Source organism: Scyliorhinus canicula, chromosome 17 (genome assembly GCF_902713615.1).
Source record: "Scyliorhinus canicula chromosome 17, sScyCan1.1, whole genome shotgun sequence".
Lineage (NCBI taxonomy): Eukaryota > Metazoa > Chordata > Chondrichthyes > Carcharhiniformes > Scyliorhinidae > Scyliorhinus > Scyliorhinus canicula.
In genome coordinates, this window is record NC_052162.1 from 16,645,005 (window position 1) to 16,657,442 (window position 12,438).

The window sequence follows — 12,438 nt, forward strand, 5'->3', positions numbered from 1 at the left end:
GACGGCGATTCTCCGACCCGGATGGGCCGAGCGGCCTGCCGTTCGCGGCCGTTTCACGACGGCGGCAAACACACCTGATCACTGCCGTCGTGAAACGGGAGTGAGAAGCCCGTTTGGGGCTTGTAGGTGGCCTAGCAAGGAAAGAGCACCACGACTGTGCTCGGGAGGGGACAGGCCTTCGATCGGTGCCCACCGATCGTCGGGCTGGTGTCCAAATCGGACGCACTACTTCACCTCCGCCGCCCCGCAAGATCAAGCCGCCACGTTTTGCGGGGCGGCTGAGGGGAAAGACGGCCACCGCGCATGCGCGGGTTCGTGCCGTCAGCGTCATGATGTCAGCCGCGCATGGGCGGGTTGGAGCCGGCCAACCTGCGTATGCGCGGCTGACGTCATTAGGCGCAACGCCCCCGCGGCCAAGAGTTACGGAGCGCCGCTCCTAGCCCCGCCGGGAGGGGAGAATAGGGGGCGAGGAGCGGCCTCTGAGGCCGTCGTGAAACTCGGCTCCCGATTTTTCCCGGGAGCTGAGAATTCCGCCCATGGAGAACGTGTAGATTCTGCACAGTGACCCAAGCCGGGAATCAAACCTGAGACCCTGCCACTGTGATGTAACAGTGCTGACCACTGTGCTACTGTGCCACCCATGGTGAGCTGAGGGAAGCTGAGGGGGGAGGAAAGGGGAGGGGAGGGGAGGGGGTAGGAGGGAGAGAGGGGAGGGGTTAGGGGGAGGGGATCCTTACTTTAATAGAGGGGAAGTTGACTCCCACAAAAGTCCTAAAAGACGTGCTTGTTAGATGAAATGGACATTCTGAATTCTCCCTCAGTGTTCCCAAACAGGTGCCGGAATGTGGGGACTAGGGGATTTTCACAGTACCAGTACCGCGTTGCGTTTCTCGACGGCGTCAACATGGCCTCAGGATTAGCAATTCTGCCCCTACAGGGGGCCGGCACGGTACTGGAGTGGTTAACGCCGCTCCAGCTGCTGATCCCGGCGCGAACCGATGCCAATGCGCGCATGCGCAGTCGCTTCCTTCAACGCACCAGCCCCGACGCAACCTGGCGCAGGACTACAGGGGCCGGCACGGAAGAATGAAGGTCGCCAGCCAGAGAGGATGACCCGCCGATCGGTGGGTCCTGATTGCGGGCCAGGCCACATTGGAGGCCCTCCCGCCCCCACTACCCCGACAGGCCGCCCCCGACCCTTCCACGCTGAGTTCCCGCCGGCTGAGAGCAGGTGTGGACTCTGTGTTTTTACGACGGCCGCACAGCCCATCCCAGGCCCAGAATCGGCGGGCCGGTCGTGTGTAGCGGCCCCCGACCAGCGGCAACCACGCCGGCGCCAATGGCGCCAATTCTCCACTGAGAATCGCGTGCCGGCGTCGGGGTGGCGTGGCGGATTCGTGCCAGTCGCGGGGATTATCCAGCCTGGCCCCGGGCTGAGAGAATCCCGCCCTCAATACTTTCATCCAAGTCGTTAATATAACATGTAAAACGCTGAGACCCCTGGAGCGCCCCACAAGTCACAGCAGTCACAAAACAGTCATCAGTCATTATTTTAGATCCGATGGATTGGATTGGATTGGATTTGTTTATTGTCACGTGTACCAAGGTACAGTAAAAAGTATTTTTCTGCGAGCAGCTCAACAGATCATTCAGTACATATGGAGAGGGGAAAAAAAGTACTGTTTAGTTAATAACAGTATTGACCAGAATCCTTTCCCCTCAAACTGCTGTGATATTGTAGCTCTCAAAGAGAAAATGGTTACAGAAACTGCTGCTGTGTCAGGTTCATTAAAACAAAGTTCAAAAGTCAGTGATTGCTCCAGAGCGCAGTAGTGCAAGCGAGATTCAAATAGTGGAAGCGACACTTTTAGAAACTCACTGGGATCCGTCCACGAGTCCGGAATGCTGCCACTTTGCAAAGGTCGTCATCTTTGACACTGGTTGGCACCACTACAACCGAAGGGTAGGTATCACAGAGTTCGTAGTTGCTGTTGATTTTACTTATCGTCCAACTTTCATTCGGAAGTCCCTATTAAAAAAATGACAAGAGAGCTTAAACAAAAGGCTGAATCAAAATACTGCAGAATCAAAATAAAACAGAACGGTTTCTCTCTCCACAGCTGTTGGGTGCTTCCACACTTTCCTTTTGTCCTTCACTCCACTCGAGGACTGGAGCACATAAATCAAGGCCTACTCTACCCGTGCCCAGTACTGTGGGAGTGCTGCACTGTCAAAACTACTGAGCTGGATACTCCATTATTGGGACTACGTCCCCACGCCGGCATCAAAATGGTGGAGTTTTTTAGAAGACCACTAATCTGGGCCCTGCAGGGGGCTAGCACGGAGTAAAGTCTCGCAGCTTTTGCTGCAGATACAAGCCACGCATGCGCACAGCAGCAGGGCAATCTCGGACTACAGGAGCTAGACTTAGTAGAATTTCCAAATAAGGTGAGCCCATAGTGTTGGGAGCAATACTGGCATGGATAGAGGATGAGATAAATTGCCATTGCAGAAGGCAGAGAGTGGAGATCTTTTTCAGGATGGCAGACGGGTGACTGGCGTGTTCAGCAGGGGTCAGTGTTGGAACCACGCATATTCAGGATATACATAAACAATCTGGAAGAAGTAACAGAGGACACTGTTGCTGTTTGTAGATGCTAAAAAGTTATGTAGAGGGACAGGTAGTGTTCAGGAAGCAGGGAAGATGCAGAAGTACTTGGACAGGCTAGGAGAGTGGACAAAGAAGTGCCAGATGGAATACAATGTGGAAAAGTGTGGTAGGAAGAATAGAGGCATAGACTGTTTTCTAAGTGGGGAAAGGCTTCAGAAATCTGAAGCACAAAGGGACTTTGGAGTCCTAGTTCAGGATTCTCTTCTGGTTAACGTGCATGTTCAGTTGGCAGTTAGGAAGGCAAATACAATGTTAGCATTCATTTTGAGAGAGCTAGAATACAAGAGCAGGAATGTACTGTCGAGGATGCATAATGCTCTGGTCAGACCCCATTTGGAATATTGTGAGCAGTCTTCGGGCCCCGTATCTAATGACAAAGCAGACATGATCGACTAAATGGCCTAATTTTGCTCTGATATCTTATGGTCTAATATAATTCTGTGACTGCGGAATCAAGAATTACAAAAATTGAAAAAAGATGCATGTGCAATAATATATTTACACTATTGCCACTTAAGAGTCATGTATTTCTCAGAATCCAATATATCGGAACTTTGAAAAAAAAGTTTTAATGCCAAGTTTTTCCCTTCAATATTGATGCAAGAATTCAATAAATCTGGGAAACATTAATGTTGCAGAAACTGACCGGGGGCAATTCCAATTACGTTGTTAAAAAAAAACCTGGTTTGGTTATGCATTGAACAACTCAAACCCAGTTTGACTTACATGTGACTCCAGTCCCACTTAATACTGCTGACTCTTATAGCCCTCTGAACTGGCCGAGCAAGCTATCCCCCACTATCAATGTCCTGGGGGTTAGCACTGACCAGAAACTGAACTGGACTCGCCCTATTAATACTATGGCTGCTAGGGCAGGTCAGAGGCTTGAAATCTTGTGACTCCCCAAAGCCTGTCCAAACTCTACATGGCACAAGCCAGGAGTGTAATGGAATGCACTTGCCTGGATGAGTGCAGCTCCAACACCATCCAGGACAAAAATCCCACTTGCTTGGCACACCATTTACGAATATTCACGCCCTCCACCACCAATGAACAATGGCAGTCATGTGTACCAGCGATAAGATGCACTGAACGAACTCATCAAGGGTTGTTGGACAGGAACCCACGACCACTACCATCTAGAAGGACAAGGGCAAAAGATACATAGAAACACCACCACCTGGAAGTTCCCCTCCAAGTCGTTTACCACTTGATGTGGAAATATATCGCCCTTTCTCCACTGTCACTGGGTCAAAATCCCTCCCTAGCAGCACTGTGGGTGTAACTACACCACATGGACTGCAGCAGTTCAAGAAGGCAGCTCCCCACCAACTTCTCAAGGGTAATTAGGGATGGGAAATAAATGCTTACCTCGCCAGCGAAGTCCACTCAACTTGAATGAATAAAAAAAACCTCAACAAGTGGACAGCTCATGATTTGCCAACAGTAACTTTCATTTATATAGCATCTATGGTATAGTCTGATATCTCAGGATAGTCAAGGAGCAGCAATAAATGCATCCCTGGCCACATACCGAGAACTGAACGAAAAACAGCAATGACAGAATCTCAACCCACGCGTTCCCATCTGTAGCTCAAAAATGGTGGCTCAGGGCAGCACAGTGGTTAGCACTGCTGCCTCACGGCGCTGAGGACCCGGGTTCGATCTCGGCTCTGGGTCACTGTCCGTGTGGAGTTTGCACATTCTCCCCGTGTCTGCGTGGGTTTCATCCCCACAACCCAAAGATGTGCAGGGTAGGTGGATTGGCCAGGCTAAAATGCCCCTTAATTGGAAAAATAATAATTGGGTGGCTCAAATTTTGTAAAATTACAATTAGATCAGGTTTAGATAATGTGCTTCACACAGAAAAAAATGACATCACACAAAATAGGTAGTGGAACGGAGGGACCTGAATGACACACCTGTCTTTTATATTCTCCAACTGCGTCATATACCTTCCAGCCTTGGACAGGGTAGTTCTCCTTATATTTCAATGCGAACAGTGGCTGAAAGGGGGCAAAAAAAAACACCAGTTTACCAAGACAGACCGTTATGACCAAACATATCAACATAACTTAGAGCAAAATCAGCCACATGGGGTTAATTAGGAATCTGCTTTGATCAATAAATAATCAGCAATTGGGACTTCTACTGGTCCGATAACTACTATATTCCTATTTGCACCTGGGGGGGGGGGGAGTGGTGAGGTGGGGGGGGGGGGGGGGTGGTGAGGTGGGTGGGGAGAAGGAGGAGTGGCGAGATGGGTGGGAGGGGGAGGAGTGGCGAGCAGGAGGAGTGGCAAGGGGGAGGAGTGGCGAGGGGGAGGAGTGGCGAGGGGGAGGAGTGGCGAGGGGGAGGAGTGGCGAGGGGGAGGAGTGGTGAGGCAGGTGGGATAAGTGGTGAGCTAGGAGGTAGGGGAGTAGCGAGGGGGGAGTGGTGAGGGGAGGGAGTGGTGAGGGGGGGAGTGGCGAGGGGGGCGTGGTGAGGGGGGAGTGGCTAGGGGCGAGTGGTGACGAGGAGGGAGAGTGGCGAGGGGGGAGAGTGGCAAGGGGGGAGAGTGGCAAGGGGGAGAGTGGCGAGGGGGGTGGTGAGGGGGGAGTGGTGAAGGGGCGGGGAGTGGCGAGGGGGTTGTGGCGAGAGGGGGGAGTGGCGAGAGGGGGAGTGGCGAGAGGGGGAGGGGTGAGGGGCGGAGTGGCAAGGGGGAGGCGAGGGTGGAGTGGTGAGGGAGAGTGGCAAGGGGGAGTGGTGAGGTGGGAGACACGAGGGGGGAGTGGTGATGCGGGAGTGGCGAGGGGGGAGTGACGAGGGGAGAGTGGCGAGGGGGGTGGTGAGGGAGGAGTGGTGAAGGGACGGGGAGTGGCGAGGGGGTTGTGGCGAGAGGGGGAGTGGCGAGAGGGGGAGTGGCGAGAGGGGGAGGGGTGAGGGGCGGAGTGGCAAGGGGGAGGCGAGGGTGGAGTGGTGAGGGAGAGTGGCAAGGGGGAGTGGTGAGGTGGGAGACACGAGGAGGGAGTGGTGATGCGGGAGTGGCGAGGGGAGAGTGGCGAGGGGAGAGTGGCGAGGGGGGAGAGTGGCGAGGGGGGAGAGTGGCGAGGGGGGAGAGTGGCGAGGGGGAGAGTGGCGAGGGGGAGAGTGGCGAGGGGGAGAGTGGCGAGGGGGAAAGTGGCGAGGGGGAAAGTGGCGAGGGGGAAAGTGGCGAGGGGGGGGAGAGTGGCGAGTGGGGAGAGTGGCGAGTGGGGAGAGTGGCGAGGGGGGTAGAGTGGCGAGGGGGGTAGAGTGGCGAGGGGGGAGTGGTGAGGGGGTGGGGTGTGGTGACGGGGGAGTGGCGAGGGGGGAGTTGCAAGGGGGAGTGGCAAGGGGGGAGCGGCGATGGGGAGCGGCGAGGTGGAGGAAGGGGAGTGGCGAGGGGGGAGTGGTAAGGGGGGAGTGGTAAGGGGGGAGTGGTGAGGGGGGAGTGGCGAGGGGGGAGGGTGGCGAGGGGGGAGTGGTGAGGGGGAGTGGCGAGGGGGGAGGGTGGCGAGGGGGGAGCAGTGAGGGGGCGGGGTGGTGAGGGGGTTGTGGCGAGAGGGGGAGGGATGAGGGGCGGAGTAGCGAGGGGGAGGCGAGGGTGGTGTCGAGGGGGATGTGGCGAGGGTGGTGTCGAGGGGGATGTGGCGAGGGGGGAGGGGCGGAGTGGCAAGGAGAGGCGAGGGAGAGTGGCGAGGGGGAGTGGTGAGAGGGGAGTGGCGAGGGGGGAAGGGCAAGGGGAGGGGGCGAGGGGGAGTGGCGAGGGGCAGAGTGGACGAGGGGCGGAGTGGGGAGGGGCGGAGTGGGGAGGAGGGGTGTGGGGAGGAGGGGTGTGGGGAGTAGGGGTGTGGGGAGGGGGGCATGGTGAGGGGGAGGCGAGGGTGGCATGGCGTGCGGTGGGGAATAGCGAGGGGGGGGGAGTGGCAGGGGAGGGGAAGGAATTGCCGAGCAGTGGGTAGGGAAGTGGCGATGCGGGTGAGGGAGTGGCGAGCGGGTGAGTGAGTGGGCTGAGCGGGGAGGGGGGAAGGTGGGGGGGCTAGCGGGGGGAGGGAGTGGCGAGCGGGGGGAGGGAGTGGCGAGCGGGGGGAGGGAGTGGCGATGGGGGAGTGGCGTGTGGGGAGTGGTGAGGGTGGTGGAGATAAATAGTGAAGGTTCCGTTCCTGGATGGTCTCGATCCACCAACTTTGCACATAACAGGTGAACAAGCTGACCAACTGAGGTAGAGACATGATTAACATACGAGATATCTTCAACCAGTGTGTCCAAAGGGTAGGAGGTCTGTGTCAATGTCTTATCTATTGTATCCTTTGACAATTACCTTCTAAAGCCAATTGAATTGCAAAGCACAGATAATGAGTGTTAAGTTTGGTGTGGGGAACCAAGACAAGATTCCTTCTGTATCATTCCTCCACTGGATACTATTAGAGTTAACAGTCTGGGTGGAGAACAGGGACTGGGGATGTTCTGGGTGGAGAACAGGCAGGTGACAAATCTGAATCATTTGTAACTACTGGGCAAAAATGCCACAAACTGCACCAAGATGTGACGACATGTCTGATAAGTTCATGCCAGAATTCCAAACTCTAAGTTTCTCAATGAATGCTTTGTAGAGGTGTGTAAATTAACATACATGTGCGGTACATTTACCTATATTAGTTTGTGAAGCTAAAACTGTGTCAATATCGCTACATCCGGGCTCGTTATCACTTTCTCCTGGGTATTTTACAGCCAGGTGAGTTGACAAGCTGTCAATGGCCATGGTTTGCTGAGGGAGGCCTGTGCAGGGGTCACTATTGGAAGTAAAGCACTTCCAACAGTGAGCTTACCCAGTTATTCTCTGAAAGTTAAGGTATTGGGATTACTTGGATCATAAAATTGTCCCAGGTTATATTATTTAAACAGAACTACTAAGCTCTGGCAAATTCAAATATCTGCAGTAGTAAATTGACTCTCAGGTGTGTCAGACTGGTGTCATTTCAGCGTTTGTCATGTGTGATTCGCATAGTTTCACTGGCTCTTTCCAACACTTAAACTACGCAGACCCGAATTTGTCTTTACTTTATTTGAAAGTATTAATTTTACTTGCTCCTATTTTCTACGATTCTATGAACAGTGAAAATCTTACAACCAGAACTCAATTTGAAGAATTTTAACTTGCATGCATATAAAACCTGTTTTAACCTGGAACTTCATTAGGCCTTGGAGAAAAGAGTGCAGCTGCTTCCCCATATCCAATGGCATTTACAAGTCTACGGGTTTCTATAAATCTGTTTCACGTGACCGTTATTCTTCCTGAAATGAAATGATGGGTTTCAGCAGCACTCCCACTTCTGCACAGTGCTGCAGTTGGCAGTACCTCGCCCTGGGATCACTGGGCCTCTGTGGGGCTGCCAGTGGTCATTTCACTCGAGAATGACAAGTAAACATCTTGATTGTGTATCCAGTGATTGATCGTGACGGACAGTTCTGGGGAACAACTGTGGCCTGTCACCATTAGGCACTGAATGGCTATTGAGTGCGGCACTGATCTCAAATTACACTGCAGTTCAGTGGAGTGCGGCAGATTAGAGTGCAATCCTCAGTGTTCTCTTCCACCGCCCCTACCACAACTCCCCAAACAACCGAACGGTGTCCTTTTAAAGCCAGAGAGCGATATGACCAATGAAACCGTCAGATTCAGACCTGGGGCTTCATTGTATTCAGTCTGAAGTTGACCCAATGTTAATAAAAATTTAAGCATTCCTTGAAAGGCATTCTTTGAAATGATTCAGAATGACTGAATTTTACTTTTTAAAATCTCATTTGCCGCGGCAATTTGTCCAATGAATCTTCCAAGCACTTATTTCCATGTTTAATTTTACTTGGACAACAATTCTAACTTCCTGTAGAAAATGCAATTCTCCCCAAGTAAGGTGACCACTTCAGGAGAGAAGAGAATGTGTAGATTCCGACAGTGGTACAATAGGCAGGCAGGATAGTGCCAAAACACTTCTTAATGTTGTATAGTCAATAAATACTAAAAATGGTGTTCCCTTCAACAGATTCCTGTCGGGTTAGACATACAACTGCTCTCTCCAGTCAAAGAAATGTTAAGGGCCGATCAATTGCCTGAAAGTATTCAGAACAAAAGGTGGCAGATTTATTCTCCAACTGGACAACTCAACAATGCAGGCACCGACTCTGATCACAGCGCAGAGCTTTGGTGGGCAGTGGAAGGGCCGTGTGGCTGGTGGGAATTCGAGGAGGTTCACAGTCTGGATCAGTGTCCATTGGCTCCTGGCAGAGGGGGCACATGTACCAACATCAGGCAAGATCTGAGGTACCGCATGGTCATATACCTGCAGGTGGTCAGTGTTCAGTGAATGATGGGCACTTAGTAGAAGGTCAGTCATGCCCAGCGGAGGGTATTGAGGAGAGAAATGAACACAGGAAATGGACAAATAACTTAAGACAATGATCCACTAGCTGGATTGCTCTATAGAGAGGCAGCAATGGACACAATGGGCCAAATGGCATCCATCTGTACCGTAATGACATTACGACAACAACTTTAGCTGCATGTAACAATGACGGGGATAAAGCTGGTACGCACCGCCCACAACAGCTTACATACAAACATAAGCCGTGTCTTCTAACTTCCTGTCAGCGTACTATATAAAGCACTTGCGCATTCAAATACTTATCAGCAATTTTTTTTTTTAATCGGGTAGCTCGTCAAGCAACTATCGACGTTACACCTGCTGCACAATTTAACAGACTTACCAAGTTCTTGGAGACAGGAAAGGCAAACTGCATTAGGTTCTCAAAGATCTCGAGTTTACCATGCTCTTCCTGTTTGTAAGCAAACCGCAGATTTCTCATATCCTGTTAAGATAGTTGGAAAGCATCAAATCTAATAATGTCCAGAGGTATAAATACAAAGCTTAAAAAGGTTTGATACACGTGTGGCCTGATTGTACTTTAGCTTTTCCGACACAAAGTTGAGAATTGCAGCTACAAACTTGACCGAACAAGACAGCACTATGTATTGTTCTGTACAATGAAGGCAACTGTAGATGATTGTAAAATTGCTGAACAGTGCAAAACTAAGACAATAATTCTGGGGAACAAAGAAAAGGAAAAGTTGAAAAGTTCAAAAGAAACTTCATTTTCCAAGAGAATGCAACAACTTTATTGTAGAATTTGCTCTGCTGTCAACATTGCTCACCAACTGGTTTCACACCGCCATATGCTGGAACAGGAGCAGGCCATTCAGCCCCTCAAATCTGTTCACGGAGATCCCGGCCAATCTGTAACTAACTCCATATATACCTACATCTGCCCCACAAATTTTAACACCTTCAGCTGACAAAAATCTGACAATGCACCATGGCTACTACGTCCTTGTAATCTTTTCTTCCAGTAGATATATCGCAAACAGGAAACATATTACCTTGCACACAATTTCCAGGCCACAGGAATTCTCTTGAATGCCAGCAATCCTTTCAATTCGATTCACAACTCCAAGTGGAACATCGAGGGTGAAAGGCGGCTCCTAGTTTATAAATACAAATCTGTAAGTTATAGAATCATAGAATTTACAGTGCAGAAGGAGGCCATTCGGCCCATCGAGTCTAAACTAGCCCTTACAAAGAGCACCCTACTGAAGCCCACGTATCTCCCCTATCCCTGTAACCCAGTAACCCCCACTTAACATGTTTTGGACACAAAGGGCAATTTAGCATGGCTAATCCACCTAACCCGCACATCTTTGGACTGTGGGAGGAAACCAGAGCACCCGAAGGAAACCCACGCAGACACGGGGAGAACGTGCAGACTCTGCACAGACAGTCACCCAGCGGGGAATCGAGCCTGGGACCCTGGAGCTGTGAAGCAACTGTACTAACCACTATGCTATCGTGCTGCCCTTGAGGGATGATTTGCACTAAATAGTAAATCTGAGAGAAACGGGGTGAAATTTTCTGTTGTTCTACTTAAATCTTTCCACTCAACCCTAACCCCCCCCCGTGCCACTTCTTCGTCTGTTGAGGTGTCTTTATCCCTCACGCAGTATTCGCTAAATTACTTTCTCAATATCTCCTCATTTGTGAGAGTTTACTGTGCCCAGACTAGCTACGGAGTTTCCTTAATTACAACAAGAAGAACAAGAACTTGCATTTATACAGCACCGTTTATATAGTAAAATGTCACAAGGTGCTTCATAAAAGCATTAAGATAAAATTTGATACTGAGCCATATGAGACAGTTGATGAGCTAACCAACTGAGACAGAACATCTTACAGGACATAGAATTTCAGGGCTTGAGGTCCAGGCAACTGAAGGCCACAATTGGTTGACTGAGGGCTGGAGGATGTTGCTGGAATAGGGAGCATAGAGACTACACTTCAAGAAGGGTAGCACGGTGATTAGCACTGCTGTCTCACAGTGCCAGGGACCAGGGTTTGATTCGACCTCGGGTGACTGTGGAGTTTGCACATTTTCCCCGTGTTTGCGTGGGTCTCCTTCGAGTGCTCCGGTTTCCTCCCACAGTCCAAAGATGTGCAGGTGGATTGGCTATGCTAAATTAGCTCCAGGTGGTCGTGTGAAGAGCCACAAACATTCATCGTCATATACTGGGTCTCCCTCCAGAACATCATTTAGTAGATCAGCAAGGTGACACACTCCCCTATGGGACACCAGGAAAGATCCCCTGGTAGGAACCTTACAACCAGGTGACCCTACCATCCCCTAGGCTGAGAAGCAATATATAGCAAGACGCAATTGACAGAACAAAGGAGATATAAAAGCAGTAAATATATATACAGATTATATATATATATTTAAAAAATAGGTCAATAGAAAATGAAATAGAAATGGCATTCTTGGGCGGGATTCTCCCAACATGAGACTAAGGGCAGAATTCTCCACAAGGCCCGACGCTGTCGTGAAACCCGGAGAGGTTCACGGCGGCGTCGGAGGCCGCTCCTCGCCTCCTATTCCCCCCCCCCCCCCCCCCCCCCCCCCGGGAGCTAGGAGGGGCGTGCCGTAAATCTCGGCCGCGGGGCTTTGTCGCTGGCGTCAAGGCCCGGCACGCCGAGAATGACGCGGGCAGCGTGCCTAATGACGTCAGCCGCACATGCGCAGGTTAGCCGGCGCCAACCCGCGCATGCGCGATTGCCGTCTTCCCCTCCGCTGCCCCGCAAGACGTGGCGGCTTGACCTTGCGGGGCGGCGGAGGGGAAAGAGTGGGCACCAATTGCGGGCCAATCCCCTCCCGAGCACGGTCGTGGTGCTCACTCCCCTATCCGCCCCCCACAAGCCACAAACCAGCTTTTGGCGCCATGTTCACGCCGGCAGCGACCAGGTGTGGTTGCCGCCGGCGTGAACCGGTCGGGAACGGCAGGCCGCTCGGCCCAGCCGGGTCGAAGAATCGCGAGTGGCCGTGAAAAACGGCGGCCCGCGATTCTCCGAGCGGCGTGTCGCAAAACGCAACACGCCATTTTGGGGGGGTGGGAGAATCGTGGGGGTGCCAGAGCGGCCCTCCCACAATTCTCCCACCCGGCGTGGGAGTGGAGAATTGCGCCCTAAGTGCCCACGCCGGAGTGAAAACCAGAGTGTTTCACTCCGGCGTCGGAGGCCGCTCCTCGCCCCCTATTCTCCCACCCCCGGGGGGCTAGGAGCGGTGCCGCGTAAATTAAACGTCACCCGCGCATGCGCAGGTTGGCTGGTGCCAACCTGCATATATGCGCGGTTGCCGTCCTCCCTGCGTGCGCAAGAAATGTCGGC

At 52.1% G+C, this 12,438-nt stretch overlaps 1 protein-coding gene across 8 annotated transcripts in view; it reads right to left on the minus strand.

Annotated features, from left to right (window-relative positions):
* Positions 1-12,438, minus strand: part of mtmr1b (myotubularin related protein 1b) — a 78,700-nt gene that overhangs the window by 37,215 nt on the left and 29,047 nt on the right. For all 8 annotated transcript variants that reach the window (XM_038774350.1, XM_038774348.1, XM_038774349.1 and 5 more), the window contains 4 exons: positions 10,107-10,208; positions 9,437-9,538; positions 4,594-4,677; positions 1,880-2,029 (listed from right to left, as the gene is read on the minus strand). In XM_038774350.1, the coding sequence (XP_038630278.1) occupies positions 1,880-2,029; positions 4,594-4,677; positions 9,437-9,538; positions 10,107-10,208 (438 nt within the window). The remainder of the gene's footprint in view (positions 1-1,879; positions 2,030-4,593; positions 4,678-9,436; positions 9,539-10,106; positions 10,209-12,438) is intronic.